The following is an 18,001-nucleotide window of genomic DNA, read 5'->3' as shown; positions in this document are numbered from 1 at the left end:
CACACTCTTGCTCCCTTCAACAAGCTGGAACAAGATGCACTCTGAATGTTCTCCCTGAAGAGAGAAGACGCCACTTCCGTTTCAGTTCTAAAAGCCAAACACGCTAAGGCTAATTCTGCTGCGCGCTCAGAACAGATATGCAACTTCAGCCCGGCTTGCTCACTCAGACGCACAAAGGGGAAAAGCACATTCTGTGACGAGAACAGTAAAGAGCCCCAAACAGCTTGGCGTGAAAAGGCCACGGGGGGAGAAAAAGAAAAAGTGTCAAACTAAGTATCTTCATGCTTATTTTACCGCCATTCAGTCTGTGCAAGCGGTTTAACGGAAGTCGAATTACATAATTTTTCACATGGTGGCCTCTCTAACGGTCCTGGCTTTATTAGTGCATTAGTGAGGCCGTTTCAATTCTAAAGGGAGAAGGAGGGGGAGCCAGGCGTCTCTTCAGTTGGGAAAACCCAGGAAAGGACCGCGAGTGCCAAACACAGAGAGGCCCCCGTCTTTTGCACGCCACAGCCGACCGCTGCTTCCTCCCTCTCCTGAGCGGCACATTTTCACTCCGCCATTCATTGTTCCTGCCGACCAGGACACTTCAGTGAGGCGCTGCAGCCGCGACAAAGCCCAGCCATCACGCTGCCCAGTGGAGCACAAAGTATTCAATTAAATCAAAACCCAGCGCAGACAAAACACTGGGGCCTAACGAGGCACTTGGTACCATGTCTACAAAGCTTCTGTGCACCCTGACTGACATACACACACACACACCTCCCCTACTCCCATTTAATGACATACTACATTTCTTCTTCAATCTACTGCAAATCAGTCCTCCCGCTTACTGGAAAAACCCCAGGCTTCACTACACTGAAGCCCCGACTGCTATTTCCAGTTAGAGACGGGCAACAGGAAGTCTGTTCTTTCCAAACCGCAGTGAGAGGGGAAGAGAGGGGGGCGCACATAAACACACCACAAACATCGTTGATATTCAGCAGGTGAGTGAGGACAAGAGGTGAGGACTGCAGAAACTCCACCATGGCAAGAGTTTCAGGATATGGTCAGTTTTCCTGAGTTCGCCGAGTTTTAAAAAATAAAATCGTTTTTATAAAGTCTCTGTTGGAGAGTGTTACCTTGTTAACCTCTAAGTGGATTTAAAGGAAATTGAGGATGACCTCAAACGTGTAAAAAGTGTACGAACATGCAGAGATGGAAAAAAAGAACAAAAAAAACAAAGTGAACGTCTAAGAATATTGGATGCATTAGTGTAAAATAATTTCCATTACGAGTAAACTTCCTCCATGAGGGGTCAGGCGAAATGGCTTGCTACTTGCCTGGCTTCCCACCAGGCAGTGGAAACCAAGCCTTGTTAAAATAAATGACCAGTAATCACATGGTCTCCAGCGAGTGCACTCCACACTCCTGCCAAGAGTGCCCTTCCCCGATCCCCAAACTCAGGCGGAGTCAAGGCCTTTCTCACATCTGCTGGGAATCACTTTTGAGAGAGAGAGAGAGAGAGAGAGAGAGAGAGAGAGAGAGAGAGAGAGAGAGAGAGAGAGAGAGAGAGAGAGAGAGAGAGGTGAGGGAATGAGAGAACAAGAGAATACAAAACAGAAATAGAAAGAAAGAAAGAAAGAAAGAAAGAAAGAAAGAAAGAAAATCCCAATAAGCATCAAAACATGGTGTTTTTCTGATGCTTATTCTTGTGGTTTCCATAGGCTGAATATGAATCCAACAGGGGCATTTGTGTGGACGATGTCTATTGTTAACCTCTGGCTTCTGTGAGTTAGACATAGCGAAGCTAGCTCATAGTGACAGTGTCACACACACTCCACATCCGTCAGCACTACTCCATATGTTTGGCACCACTGAAAAGGTCATCAATCTGGCTAGTGGGAGCTTTGGTTATAAACTGACTACGCATTAGGCAGTAAGCAATTGACAGGTCATAATTTCTAACCACGACAGCTTACTTGGTATTCATACGGGCATGCAAATGCTTTCTCCCGCTGCACTAGGAGAGATTTGTTTTACATTATGCGGAGAGTTAAAACACTGCTAGAGCTCAAATATAGAAGCCCCAATTGGACAAAGCCACAATCCAAACTGCTGACCCATCATGGCATGCAACAGACTGCCGCACATTCAAACACTACTTTGCAGTCTGTTAACAGGCCTATCAACAGGTCACTGAGGTAAACATAATCAAATCCCTACTAGTCCATTCCTAAAGCAACCAATACATACCCATGTTAGGTGCAGCAAGGTCGCAAGGTTTGTTTTGTTTATTTTTGTCCTATAAAGTCTTACATTATTAAAACACTTATGGGCATGACTTGGAGAGACTCATTCATCTATGGGGCATAACTGCCTTGGTCATAGACCACATACAGGGTCCACCCCCACATGGGCCATTTTGTTCCTCTTCTCATCTAAACCAGGCTATAGGGCAAGATTCTTTAACTGGCAAGGCTAATAATCTTTTTTTTGTTTGTTTTCAAAGTTTTAGAAGAGGTAAATAAGGTAAGGTAAGACCATAAATGAGAAATAAAGTGAAAAAAAATGTGAGAGATAATGTCACTTCTTTTTTCAGAGTCAATCAAAAGATTTGTGCTTTGTGAATTATTTGTGCTAATAAATTACCCATTGAAAACACACCCAAAGGAAGTGACGTCATGCCACTCAAAACGAACAGCTGGTCTTTCCTTATCTGTTACCAGTTATTAGTGACAGAGGCCTCAGCAACATCCCCACCAAGCACTGAAAAAGCCTTGACACTCTGCACCCATGACAACTAGAGGCCTTGAAACATGATGCAGTGCTGGTTAGGTGTTTTGTTTTGTCTTTTCAATAATGTCACACAGCAGCCTATGGGCTTCCTTTAATATTAGCTACAAAATAATGTTGCTTATATTGTAGTCTACATTTTCAAAAATTATGTTGTTTCTTTACATGTGAAATGTACTGCTGGAACGGACTGAATAAGAGGACTCATGTAGTGTGTGTGTGTGTTTCAAGCCCTTTGGCAATGATGGAGGATAAACCAACCTTGAGGTTGTGGGATAATACGCCACTGGCACCCTCAGCACTCCCAACATAAACAAACATTTTAAAAAGACAATAAATTAAGTGACCGGATAAATGTGCCTTGTTGCCCTTGTAGAACATCGTCTGATTGGTTTTGTTTACTGCGTTGCCAACATAAGCAAGTTGAATGGCAGGTCTTGATGAATGATTGATGAGGGTGCCTCTCGGAGAAACATGGCACCTCAGCAGAACCAGACGCAAGTCACCTCTTATGTACACAACACCAGACTTAAGGAAATCTACAGCATGCTAACAAGTTTCAAAGATAAAGTGCTGATTTTTTTCCATCTACAACACACACACACATAGGTCAACTGTCACTTTTAGATGAGGAAATGGTTTAACAGCAAATCAGTTATCAGTTTGAGTTCAGATGTTGATAAGTGCACTGTGTGCTAGAACATGTTGGCTCTACACGCAAACTGAACACACAAACTTACAAACCACACACTAACCCCCCCCACACTACACACACACACACACACACACACACACACACAGAGGAGCAGAGACATTTCAACAGATTTCTTTGAACCTCTAATGAAACGAACCACATTTAAGACAGAACAAAAAGTGCCTTTAACAAATTCAATGACAATAATTGTACGCTTTCATGTCCGATTTCTTTTTTTTAATAGATTCCAGAACTTTTCTGGTCTTAAAGAAAGAAAAAAAAAAAGAGATGAAATGAAGTGGAATTCTTTTTGGAACCTTGAGGGAGCAATTAATCATGCATTCTCACAACTAGTCATCAACACCACCCTCATATTAGGGTTTTAATTAAGGAGACAGACGCATGGGTGGACTGCTAATGCCACTGATTTTGAGCTAATGTGATTTCCGGCTAAAGCGTCTTTTGCTTTTCCTTTCAAAGTTTCAGGGTGCCCCTGAAAGCACCCTCAAAATCCTCCACCCTCGAGTCACCCCTTCCTGCCTTCCTCTTTCCCCACCCCTCCAACCCCCGTCCAACTGAAAGCTAAGTATATTCCCCTTCTCTGAAAGCAAATACAAAACAGCTGACGTTGGAGGACGTTGACCTTGAGTGGCTGGCTGGAGCGAACCCGCTCTCGCTCTCCAGCATTTCCCCGCGGCTGCCAGCGAGCCTCACCATCTATAGAAGTCAACGCGGCTCTGGCTGTCCTCCCGCTGGTTATTTTGGGCTATGCCCACCTCCCCTCTACTCTACACCCCCACACCCGCCAACCACCCCACCCCTTGCCTGGAGCTCTAGCCGCTAGTGTCAGGAGAGGATCACCATCATGTCACGCGCTGGTCAATGGTGGGGGGTGGGGAAGCCCTGGAAGATGGGAATGTAATGATTGGAAGGGGGTTCTTGAAGTGATAGGTCGACTCATCCATGCACACCGCATCCACGAGCAGTGGGGCTGTTAAGCTGATGGCACAGGTCCTCACCACCTGCGTCATAAGAGCCCAGCAGTCACTACGCTAGAGTGGATAGCTAGGATTATATGTGGAATACCTGGTGGCAGTTATGTATTATTATGTAAAGAAATGACAGCTTGTTAGCTTGACTCTCAAAGGGCATACTAGCAGAAGTTCTATGATGACAAACTGTAAACAACTCAAACTACAAACCACAAAACAAAAACAACAAAAAAAAAAAAACAAGCCAACGGACTGTTTCAGCTGCCTTTGAAAAAGTATGCACGGTTGACCGGACATCTATTTAAAAACTCATTTGTGCTGAACAAGCCTAACCAAATGTTTTATCTGCCACTGGTAGCATTGTGAAAACTTCCACTACCCACGAGTAACCAGAGTGAAAAATCTGATTAAGAAACAATACTATCAGCACAGTAAAGATTTTTTATCCTCCTATAGCTTCATTGCCTTTTGGCCACAACTGAAGGACCAATCAAGTATAACTGGCTAATTTGGTTGGCAAGAGACATCAGACAGAATGCTGAGTAGCCGCCTCAAATGAACATCAGAACGTTAATAGTAAGGTTTACAGTAAGCAAACATATTTTGCTTCACTAATGCAAGTTAAATGAAACAGGGCTATTCTGAATTAGCGGAACAGTCTGTGGTATGCAAGTATGAGTACATGTGTCTGCGTGTATGCTTCTGAATGGGTGTGTGTGTGTCTGTAGTGTTGAAATATCCGTTTTTATATCAGACATTCTCAAATGTGACAGTATACACCACAGTACACACATCAAACCTCTTTAAGCTTTAACGTATACAGCCCAATGACAAAACCACAACAATGAAGCATCCAAAGCATTTCCTGCCGTTCATCTGTATTCGAAAACCTTCCGGTCATCTCACTTCCCTATCTGAGGCGCTCCTTTAAGTTTGAAGACGAGCACTATCGGAGAAATATGTCACACTTCGACGACACAAAATGTTCTGCGCACAAGCAACAGTGACGACAGAAGCTGAAGACCACAACCAGCCTATATAAGGCGCCCCAACAGCCATGACAGATCATGGGGGCTTTCTGAAGGCAAGATGACAGACCTGAAAGTCTGTTAAGTCTTATTGTTCAGGAGCATGACGTTTCCATTTAAGAAGAGAAACATCAAGAACGCATTGCACTCTGCTCATACAATTGGCACATAAGGGGAAATGATACAATCTTTCTTTTGCATACAAGGCCTACGTAAGGGATCATCTAGGGACCTGTACTATGAATCATTCAAATGTTAAGCAAATGTACTGTGGGTTGCATGGAAAAAATGTAATCAAACAGCTCAGATGTTCCTTCTTACCTTTGGTACCTACGCTACAATCAGAGCCCTACTCAGTATCCAAGACTCTACCCTCTGGTATCTACAGATTTAAAAGATACAAGTTATGCTGATGTGTTGAGGCTGATTAACTAGAAAAGCACCAGCAACTACCAGGCCAGCAATGTTGCGCTGTGCAGTCATACTTGCCACTACTTGCCATAGAGGCAAAAAAAACTTGGCAGGCCTCTTTCAGCCTGGTCAAATGCTTCAAGCAAACATGTAAATTTGAGTTCAGCTCAGAAAATTTGAAATTTGAGTTCAGCTACAGAAAGTACCCTGCCACTTGTTTACCCCCCCAAGAGTTCTGGCTAAACACATACTGTACCACACAGTATCTTTCTTAACGTTTGGCTGCTGGAGAGCTGTGCAAACATACATCTCAGCAATGGTGGCCTCTTGGCATGGGCACCAGCCATCCATCAATGTAGCCAGAACTGTGCCACTGTGGTCGTGCATGGCACTCACTCACGCACCAATGTGCCAGCTAATGAGGTACAGGGTGGCGCTGAAGAGACGGGGCATGAGAGGCTACGCCAGACCCAAACTGGATCTAATCTCAGTGGCAGCAGCGAGAAGGTCTACGAATTAGGCACCTGTGCTACCTATAGTGGGGTAGCCGTCCATCACATTCCCTGGGTGTCAAGGGAAATAGCAGATGCTAACCCCCTCTGCTGTGGATGTGCTTGTGTGTGTGTTTTTGGTCCCATGTGTTGGAAAATAATAATGGCACAGGCAAACAGGAATGCAAGGCCTTTTGTACTTGCCCTCCAGTTATTATGAGAGCATATGCAATCCTGTGGGATACACATGGTAAATATAGAACCTTTATGGATAGCTTGTAAAAACTCAGATGTTTAGCTGCTGCAATGGATGCACTCTTTTGAGACCGCAAACTGCTCGTCTTGATGAAAGTGGTTTGGCACCAGTTTGTGTGGTGTACTGCTACGGATTCCAGCCTCAGACTTGAAAGACACGCTGAAGAGGTTTTAAATGGGGTGACACAAATCAATTTTTAGCCTGGTGACTCACGCCACGATGCCAAACGTGTCTCTATGTGGCAACCAGTGGAGTCCAAAGGGCTTACAGATGGACTCCCACACAGGAAGCTTTCTGTATGGGTGTGGTGGACTGCAGCTGTGCTGTACCCATAGGAAAATGTTAATGCTCATTAGATCATACATCATTTGGCTAAAGAAAGAACCTGAACAAAAAACCTACTAAAAAGTTACAAACTAAGTCTGAAGACAGAGACTTGATAGGGTTGATATGGTATGGATACCTGGGCTCGCTGTACCAGCCAGAGACAAACCAGCTGACAAATATGAACATGAATATGACTGTCCTACACTGAATTTTTTAATCCATCAATAATTTATTGATATTCACAAATGAAATTAGATGTGTGGCCTTTACCACCTCTAACCAGCCTTTTCAGCTGAGAACAAAACTATGTTTAAAATAAAACTATTCCCTTAAAAAATGTCTCCACTCAGTTTCATGACTCCACTTGAAGACAGGAACAAGATACAATTCCACTGCACGAGACGCATTATATTTCACAGGCATGAGATGAGAACCTTTGAGATGCCAGGGGAAATCCATATTTCTGGGCTCCCATTCAGCCATAATATATCTATAAGCATCAGGCCCAGCCTATAGGTTGAATCTTTCTCACGAACTCCGAGTGAAATTAATAACATGAAGGGTAGAAACAAACTCAAACTGGCCAAGAGCAGAATTCTTTTCCACCCAGTCAGTGCACCAAAACAGGGTGCTGCTGTTCAGACATCTTGTGTGACTCGAAAGGCACTGAGGGTTTGTTTGTGTCCGAGTCTCCCGAGTATCTAAGGAGGACACTGTATGCAAGTCACGAGACAGTCATGCCCCTGCTGCAGAGCGGCTCATCTGTGCATGTTAAGAAGGGCTGCAGGCCAGCGTGGCGTATCAATACCCAGGTTGGGTACTGCGATTCCATGAACGGCCCAGGAGTAGAAGTCCATAAGCTCACCCACCCACCCCAGCTCAGCTCGGCTAAGCCAAGCTATGGACCCTTTCAAGAGAGTTCCATTATCAGCATCATAGTTGGCCCCACAAGACTTCCTTTTTAACATTCCATATGTTATCTTAAAGCAGAGGAAGTAGATTGGGGCCCAAATAGAACGTTCAAGCATTGTTTTTGTTTTTATTGATGAAAGGGTCTATAACCTATCCATGTTCAGATCACAACAAAAAAAGCCAAAGGAAACACTTTAAAGCTATGTCAAAGATTTAAAAAAAAAGCTCTTCATAGAATTGCTGCACTTGAATATCCAAGAAATCCAACAGAGCTTTAAAGAGCTGGACTAGTTGTTGAAAAAAACTGGGCCATGATGAAAAATGAAAAATGTGCTCTCAGGAAAAGCCAGATGGCTACAGGTAGCAGCATAACAGGCCTAATAGTCTAATGTGACCAGAGCCTGGATAGTCTAATAAAAGTAGTCTAATTGCCCCTAATCTCAACCTGCAATCTACAGAGCCCCGAATAATATTACATGATCTCAAGAACCAAAAGCAATGACAGAGACTATTTAATGTTTCGCACGACTAAATGGAAATAAACCTCGCTGTCATGACAATTTAAGAGGCATGCTCTAGAGGCCAGCAGAAAAACTATAAATATGGCCTTTACAGAATCTGTATACAACCTTCATAAAAACCACTGGGACTCAATACACAGACCCAACCACAGCCCTGTGAAAATAAGAAATACTTGGTCACATCTTACATTAAAAATTCTGTTTTAGTCTCAGAATGAGCCACATTACAGTCAAATAGGTAGACCATTTCTATTAATAGTGGAACACTCAGAGTGACAAATTAATAACGCAACTGTCAGTCTGTCCAAGCCAACTGGCCACCACTTGCTGCTACCCAGGGCACTGAGTTTGCAGAACTGAGTCTGCCGTAGCTAACTAACCAAAAGCTGTGTGTGTTCTTTACACTGTGAAAGTTTGGGCAAACAAGCTTTTAACACTCATTTTCTTAAACGACTCCTCTCTTTCAATACCATTTCAGCAAGGCCAGTCTTTTCTATAGAAAGCTAAACACATAATGCAGCAATTCAATGGTGTAGTAGACTGCACATTTGCCAGTAACGTAATGTCATAAATGGAGTCTCTGTCTAACTGGGAAGAAGTACTAGTTCGGACTATTTGTTAGTGAACAATGAAGACATTAAAACCAGTTGGGGTTGGACTCAAGCAAGGCCCTAGAACAGCCCTAGAACAAGGCTATAGGCTGTTTGGTCACACAGCATGCAAAGTCATGTCATTTCTATTTATGGTCGAAGGCCTTCCGGTCACAGAAGAAGAAAAAAAACACACAGAGATCAATGTGTTGTTCTCCCTCCGTAGGACCGCTGGAGTGGGCAGCTCTCCCTCTGCAGGTCCAGAACCCAAGTAAATACTCTCACCACACTGCAAAGTTCTCAGTGAGGTACAATCACAAACAATGAAGTGGGTCATTTCTGGGGAGTTACATAACACTTGATATCATCACAGGCCCCTTTTTCTGAACACGAGACGAAAAAAAAAAAAAACACCAGCAGACAACCTCAAATCGCCGCCAAGAGTAATTCTTTCTCAGAGTTTTCCATTTGCTGGGCCAGAAGCACGGCACTCCTGTTAACATAAACATGCAATGCTATGCTGGCATGTGAGGAGGCTGCTTTCAAGGTAGTGTTGAGAGTGCCATTTGGCCAAGACCACGCAGGACCGCACAGCTGAAAAAATTCAGCCTGCTCATTCCTCCCAAGATATGAACCCTTCCCTCTTCTCATGTGCACAGACAATTACACAACTCAGATTTTCAGACTCATACCAACTGGTACCCTTTTTTTTTTGGCTTCCAGTTCTCAAGTCCATTGTGTGAGCATCTGTTTTCAGAACACCATTTCCTTTCCCATGAACAGGAGAAATGAATGGCTTACCCCCCGCCACGAACATCATGGGGTCAAACTTTTGTCAGGTTAGTATGTGGCCCTTGTGTGTAGACAGGATGTCATTTTTCACCAGTGACATTTCTATGCCAACAACTCCACAGGGCAATACCAAAGTCACTATTTACAGGGGCATGTTTTCAAAAACATTTCAGCTTTTGATTTAAGCAAATTGTTAGTTCAGAGCAACTTTACACACAGCATGGTGGCGCTAAGCTGGAAGGAGTGTGTGTGTGTGTGTGTGTGTTAGGGCTGTAACGATATACGATTCGAACCCGAAATCGCGACATTCATATCCACGATACTGTGTCGCGGTGTGAAAAGGCAGAATCGCAAATAATCACATATTTGTTTAAAACTCTTGCATTGAAGTTGACTGATCATCTCAATACCAACGTTTCCCAAAAGGGCCTGTCCCAAGGAGAACAAGTATTATCTTGAAACTTAAACACACATGGGGAAACTGAACAGTCCAATCAGTAGACTATGATAGGCTAAGCTAGCCAACTATGCTACTTTGTTTACAACATTTCCAGGCTTCAACCAGACAGCTGAATTAAAGAGGTAGAGTTGTAATAAAAAATAGTAGGCCTAGGCTATAGGCTAATCTGAATAAAGTGTGCTGTCATAAATATCAGTCATTCAGAAAAATATAAAGGATATAAAATAAAAGATATATTATATTGTAATTTTCTGGTGTTCTAAGGGAGACTATTAAAATGTTATTCAATAAAATGTCTAAAAAAAAAAAAGATTCGTATCGAACCGTGGGTCAAAAATCGTGATAAAAACCGAATCGTGAGGTTGGTGTATCGTTACAGCCCTAGTGTGTGTGTGTGTGTCCTTTCATGGTGCATTAATCTCATAGACTACGGGTCAGTGGGACGGCATTTTTAGAATGTAGAGGATTTAAAGAGTCCATACCTGTAGTACCGCGACTGGAGGTACGTGGAGCATACTGCTTTGGAGACATGGCTGGCTGAGCCGAAGTCTATCACTTTCACCCGGTAGGGCTGCCGCACAGGGTCCACCAACATGATGTTCTCCGGCTTAAGGTCAGCGTGAATCAGACCCATGGCCTTCAGCTTCTTCAGGGCCGTGGCCACCTGCTGCAGGATGGGCCGGATCACCTTCAGCGGCAGCGGGCTGAACTTGTTCTGCTTCAGGAAGTCGTACAGGTTCTGCTCCAGCATCTCGAACACCAGGCAGGTGTGGCTGCGGTGCTGGAAGCACTCCAGCGCTCGCACCAGGTTGTGCTCGTCGGCGTTCTCGCCGCTCAGGCGGGCCAGGATGCTCACCTCGATCTGGCCCTGCCGCGCGTACGACGGGTGGTTCTTCAGGATCTTGACCGCCACCACCTCGCTCGTGCCCCTCTTCCAGCACTTGACCACCTGGCCAAAGGTGCCCCGGCCCAGGAAGTCCAGAACCTCGTACGTGTTCTTCATGGAGCACAGCACCTCGTGCTGTACCAGCTGGTAGTCTCCGTCTCCTCCCCCGGCCCCTTGCTTGGCGGGCGCTCCCGCTACCGCCGCCGGAACGGCCACCGCCGCCGGGTTTCCCACATTCGTTTGCAACATCGCAGGCAACATGGACAGGTCCTCCACTATCTGCATGGCGCTCCCCAAGTTCTCTAGTTCCTCACTTTTACGTTTCAGTCCGCATCGCTGGAAGCTTTCTGCCAAATTCAAACCTCCGCAATCTTCCCCGTCCCCTTCGCCCCCTCCTCCTCCTCCACCACCACCACCTCCTCCACCACCACCACCTCCTCCACCACCACCTTCTCCACCACCACCTTCTTGTCCTCCTCCTCCTCCTCCTCCTTTAGCTTCCTCAGCGGTAACTCCCCCTCTACAGCTGTTTCCCTCTCCCCTGCCCCCTCCGACTCCCCCTGAAGCTCCACTGCTGCTCCCCCTGTCCTGATGCCCTGGCCCCTTTCCCTGCGAGGGGACACCCCTGTTCTGGGGCTGTGCTGCTGCCGTAGGCTGCTCACGCTGCACACCTCTCACAGCAACCGTCTGCAACGAAAAGTCCTGCCCGCCGCGCGGTCTGCCGCCCGCAGCTTCTCTTGACTGAAACAAAGGCGCGAGTTTCGTTGGATGAGCGATACCAAGGGTTCTACCATTCAAATAAGTCCGTGGGTAGGCTCTTTCATGGTACACACAGTTGCTGGGCTCGACTTTGAGTTTCTTCACACTGCAAAAGGCACTTGTCTGAGTTTGATAAACATGTGGTGGGTAGACCAAGACTTGTGAGGCCATACCTGTGGACAATGAAGGAAAGAAGAAGAAAAAAAGATTAGTTTATCAAATTTTCCAAACTTCAATACAAAGCTTTACCAGTAATATCTTACCTGAAAAAGCATATAGCATTTAGCATGAACATATTTCAGTACCAAACAATATCCCTGGATGCAATCTGTGTCAACACAACGTGTGTGTACAGTGTGTGTGTGTGTGTGTGTGTGTGTGTGTGTGTGTGTGCGTCAGTCCAACACAAAAACAGTTAACTGCAATGAGACAAACTTGCACTGGGGACCCCTTTTCTATAGTCATTTACCATCTACTCCAGCAACTGGCCTAAGGAAAAGGTGAGAACACTCCATGGATGGCTCACCAGTTTCTCATTCCCTCGGAAACCAATCTTTCAAATTAGTACAAATACCATCAAACGCAGAATATAAACACCATCAGCCTTGTGTCACATCTTCCTATTAGAGCATCTTTGACCTGGCCTGACCTGAAGTCATTCAAAGAAGAAACACTCTACCTGGAAATGAAGATCTGAACCACAATTACTTGAATATCCAACTACAATAACTAACAAACAGGCAGTCAGAAAGAGCCAAGAGCAGAACATCTCCAAAAAATACCCTCCCTATACGTCTAGCAAATGAATTAAAATGTGGACTTTTCTTGTGTCTTTTTGCATTGTTTCTTCAGCCCTGGCACACTGACCTTATCAGTGGCTGTCCATTGGCCCTGCTGAAACAGCTGACCTAGTTCCTTTTCTCTGGAGCTCTTCCAGTGATATCAAAAGCGCTAAGGCCCTGCTGGCTCTTCAACTTTAATCAACACGGGTATTCAGGAGGACAGATTTAGAAAGCTCTGCATGCCTCATCCTGGGGTCGAGTCTCAGCCAAAATGAACCCAAGACAGTGGAGTGTGGTCACCTATGCGAGGCACCTAGCTCTGCACAAAATTCACAATTGAGAACCCTCCTTTTAATTTAACAGCATGGCATGATTTTAGCATGGAAGAAAAATAATATTCAGGCCAACATTGGAGGTTTCCTTATAACATGTATTCTTAAATCACTACTTGGTATCTGAGGAAAAAATAAAAAATTAAAAAATTAAAACACCTTGCTATGCCTAGGACATACTACTCCACGTCCGTTTTGCCAGGTGCCACATTTAAAAGAAAAAGAAAAGTGGCGTCAACATTACGGTCACACACAGAAGAGACGGTCTGAATGCAAATCCCCCTGGACACAAAACAACCCCTAGGCTACACGTTTGGCTATAGCAGTTTAGTGTGCTACTTGGTTGCCCTGTGCACCAGCACTAGCTTCAAACAAGAGAGAAAACAATGACACAAACACTATCAATAATACTATAGCTCAGCAGCAACTGATCCTACAGTGCAACTGATCTGGGCGAGTCATAGTAAGTCTCAGGAAGTCCAATAACTCCAGTCAATCACACTGGACTGACGTGTTGTCACAACCCAATGGAAATAAACATAACAATGGTGTCCATAACAGATAACAGTATGAGTGAAAACCAAGGCTAGTTAGACACAGACTTCACATGTAGGGAAATAGCATGATAAAGGTTGTTAACCACATAGCTTGTGACTGATCACAATGGTGGCCCATAATGTTTCCAGTTCAAATTTGAACGTTAGAAATATAAGTTAGAGAGTACAGCATTAATGACACCTTCAACTTAAAAAATAGGTTTGAGGGCAATGCTACAATTACACCCTGGCAAACCAAATGCGATTAACACAACCCAACACATGTCCAATCAGGTAACACCTTTTTCCAATGGTCACAAGTACGCACCTGTGGGGCCGCATCCTCCAACAGACACGTTTTGTCTCGAATGGCAACAGGAGGCCACTAGGATGGGGCCTTGGGTGTTTTGGCCCTTTAATTTAGCTAAGCCAACAAAGTGGCAGCTGCAGAGCCTGCTATTATTACCGTCTGTAGCATGATACTCCCCCACTAGTCAAGGAGACTCCTTCTGTGGAGTCAAGTTACTTGACTAGGAGCTACACAATTTTAACAGCTACGATGCTATACTACTGCTATACCTACTGACCCCTCACCCTACCGTATCCAAATCATGCGCTTGACAAATGACCAAATGCCCCTCCACTCATTATGCGAGTGGACACAGCTGGCTTTCAAAGGAAAAAACAAACAACCTATTCTCTGTCCTTTCACCTAATGTGTGACAATGAATAGCTCACACCTCGCACTGAGCGACAACAGAAGGCCCAAGACTATGAAAGATACAGTGTCTTCAAATGGGTTGACTCCAGATCTGTCACTCTGTGTGTTCCAGATTTCATTTCAGACATTGCCCAACAACCCAATTAAACATACCAGTAGTGTAATTAAGGATTGCTTTCTGTCCACAGAACTATTTTAATTTGCCTGTGTGTATAAGGATGTTGCTATGTGCCAAACCATGTCTACGCAGAAGCCATGTTATATGTGGCAGGTCAAAAAGTACCCAAACTGTTCTGCAGTAAACACAAGGGAAAACAAAACAGGAAGTGGCTGTAAGGCCACTCAGAAAAAAAACAAGCCTTTTTTATGGACAATACCAAGATGAGGTCTGGAGAAAACACTCAAATAAAACATTTGAAGAGAATCGGATAAGCTCCCATAGTAGTATAAATTGACATGTTTTGGATTTTTATTCGACAATAAGACGTCGTCATAAAAAGCTGTCCACCCCATAACATCAGGTGACATCCCAGTGTTACCAAGTTAAAAAAAAATGCCAGTCTTCTTAAACCTTGCCAAACATCTTCACAACCGACTCGGCCTGGCTGTCATCATCAATAATGGAACTTCAGATTAATATAGTCTGCATATGGATAAACTACAAACCCAGAAGAGCACAATTTATCTGCAGTTTAGAGTTATAGCCTACTAGCTTCATCTGTATCTGGTTGAGCCCAAACTTACCACACTAGGCAAAGGGAAATTCCAAGGGAAAAACTCACTGCCTGAAGTTGCGCCCACACAGAGATCTGGATTCAAACTAGTCATACTGCCATGGTCACACACTCATCCCTTGACGCCATCCAAAATGTTATGGACTACTATGAAAAGGAAAGAATAGTTCCCCTATAGGCCACCACTCAGCATCTATAACACAACAAGAACACTATCAAATTTTCAAAGCAAGCAGCATATGAAGTAGCCATGCAAAAACATTAGGCCTACTGTTCAGATCCCTATTCTGTTAATGAATTTAGTGATATGAATAAATAAACGAGGATTACAGCTAAAATGTTGATATGGTATGGATGATGTTAAAACCAGGAAGTATTTAGCTGGGGGGGGGGGCTTAAAAAGTGGTATGCAACTGACTCTAAGAGAACAGAAGGGTCTTGTGAGTAAGAAAAAAAACAACTGAAAAAAGTAGAGAAAAAGATTAATGACTAAACGAAGGCTACTACACAGCCAACAGCAGAAGGCATGGCCCACTTACAAGGAAATGTAAAACAAATTGATGGCACGCTGGGTCAATAAGATCAATATAGCCTGGTGACGCAGTGTGCAAATCGGTAGCAGAGATAACAGGAAAACAATGATATTGCGCCCATGTTATAATGCAGATAGCCAATTTGCCCATCCATAGCATGTAATTATGGGGGGAACTGACAATTACTGCAACACATTCTTTCTTACTGTCAGACAAAAAGAAGTTAAATGTCTGATAAAAGATTTGTGTTGTTGAACACACTAAAATGCTGAGGAATTCACTATCTCCTATGAAAACGGCATTCTCAAGACAACTCTGGCTCTGAATACAACATTTTAGACACACTCTAACCATTTCTTCTTCTGCAATGGCAGCAGGATTCAGTGGATGAAGTCACAATTATGCCAAAATATGAGCAAGAAAAGGCCCTATACAGTTGCAGAATGTGTTCTTACTTAAACACTTGAGCTTGTTTGCCTTCTTTTAAACGTGGAAGAGGTGAACTTGAGACAATGAGGCAATAACTGCCCACAGCACAGTGGACAAATTCTGTGCAAGACCACAGAACAGAAGTGGCAATGAATAGTCATGTTTTGCATTTCATATAAAAGCCAGAGGACCGCATGTCACTAGCCTTGTCTTGTTGATGGCCGTGTTAATTGTGGTGGCGTGGAATATTTGTGGCTCTGAATACTTTTATATCTATGCAGTTCTCAACAATAGTTCTAGAGTGTGATGGCAAGAAGACTGACACAATCAACTGGTATCACTTCTACTGAGCAGACTAACGTCACTTTCGACAGTGACAAAGACCAGAAGATTTGGCTGACAGGAATTATATCAGCCTATGCACAACTGAAACAGCCAGCGTACTGGTGCTATCGTGTGACTTCTATTTAACTTCCAGCTTCTAAATGCGCTCATTCTTCTGAAACTGCCGTCTCGCCATTTCCATGTTCACTCCAGCGCAGCGAGGAATTAGGACCACCAGATGTAAACAGAAATGGAATGAACTTGCAGGATATGTTAGACAAGCATCCAAATTATTTTTTGCAGGTTATCCTACATGGCTAACAAATAAGAAGTAATGGCAAGCAAGTCAATACCATACCATTATTGGAGTCTGTAATGATCTTAGACTATAGTGCGCTAACTACAAGATTTCTGTGACGTTAATGGAAAAGAAAACAGAAGCCAGGCCATGGGTGTTGTCAGCTTAACTATCTAGCAAATAGCTAACTTGGAATCTAATTACCGTCTGCGAAGAGGGAAATGGTGCAATGCATTTAACGTTAACGTTACACGCTGCTAACGTTACCCAGTCGAGTCGCTATTTTATTCAAACTAACATTAGTGAGCTTTAGGGATTCCATCTGACCCGAGACTACATCGTACACCATGCCAGATGAAACGAGGCAAAATAAAGCCTACATACGCAGCAATAGCTATTTAGCAAACTAGCTAATACAATATGACCAAGCTACGTTGCGTTGTTTTATTTTTACCGAGGTCATTGAAAAGGAACGTATGAAGCAGAAGTTCGAGGTAACGTGAATTAAAAAGGTTGGCTGGCGACGTTGTGCCCAGCCCTGACATTACACTAAAAACAAAAACAATATATTCAAAGTAATTAGTATCGTTGAAACAAAAAAAATATGTTGCTTTTCCGAATAACTTTGGTAATTTCGGCTCTATTGACGGCTATAACCAAATTGCCAAAATTGCATGTTGGACAGCTAACGTTAACATTAGTTTAGGATTTTGCGGAACGCCGTTAGTGTATGTCAGTTGTTACTTTAACTTATGAGAGACATCACGGCGATAAGTCAATTTAACGTAAAAAGACGAACACCACCATGATTACAGCTATTTGTCTTGAACCAACCGAATGCAGCTATTAAACGAACATTTAACATTTTATCCAGTTAACGTTAGCTCATTGTTGATACTGTTAGCTGGCTAGCAGTATGTTACTGCCCTCAGTGGAGATAGTTTTGGTCTTGTCACATAAGTAAGTTGGTCAAATAGCTGTTAAAATGTCAAAACAAGCAATGTGATTATTCCATTAAAGCCAGTAAATACCTTACCTTCATATAGAGTAACAGATGATAGAATCCAAGGCCTCTCCGAACATGTTATGGACTTACAAGGTACCCATACCATGCACAGTCTGCCTGCTGCACTGCTGCCATCTTGTCCTGGACAACAGGAGAGGAGACCTCGCTATCGACAACACCACCATCTCCCACATTTTAAAGTTCAAAATAACAACAGCATATAAGCAGATTATGTCATCAAACTTGGTCCAGGACGTAGCTGTGAGGTTCAAGTTATTCTTTTGGTTAAAAGGGCAGATAAGCCCATTTTCTGGAAGGGGTAGACAAGCCCCTATTCACCGTCCGTGCGTTCCGCCCGCTCTGTCAACAGCTAACATATCCCTACTCTCTCTTTGGTCTCGGCTGTGTGAGA

At 43.8% G+C, this 18,001-nt stretch overlaps 1 protein-coding gene across 2 annotated transcripts in view; it reads right to left on the bottom strand.

The window, feature by feature from the left end:
• Window positions 1-18,001, bottom strand: part of hipk3b (homeodomain interacting protein kinase 3b) — a 46,236-nt gene extending 28,235 nt beyond the window's left edge. The window contains exons 1-3 of one of the 2 annotated variants that reach the window (XM_048262442.1): window positions 17,620-18,001; window positions 11,663-12,067; window positions 10,732-11,551 (exon numbers count right to left, since the gene is read on the bottom strand). In XM_048262442.1, the coding sequence (XP_048118399.1) occupies window positions 10,732-11,551; window positions 11,663-12,067; window positions 17,620-17,695 (1,301 nt within the window). In that variant the 5' untranslated portion in view covers window positions 17,696-18,001. Of the gene's footprint in view, window positions 1-10,731; window positions 11,552-11,662; window positions 12,068-17,619 lie in introns of those variants that run through there. The other variant, XM_048262441.1, reaches the window with a different exon arrangement.

This window comes from Alosa alosa, chromosome 14 (assembly GCF_017589495.1).
Source record: "Alosa alosa isolate M-15738 ecotype Scorff River chromosome 14, AALO_Geno_1.1, whole genome shotgun sequence".
NCBI classification, from domain to species: Eukaryota; Metazoa; Chordata; class Actinopteri; order Clupeiformes; family Clupeidae; genus Alosa; species Alosa alosa.
Note: the sequence above shows the minus strand (reverse complement) of the source record. Positions and strands in the feature narration are given on the sequence as shown.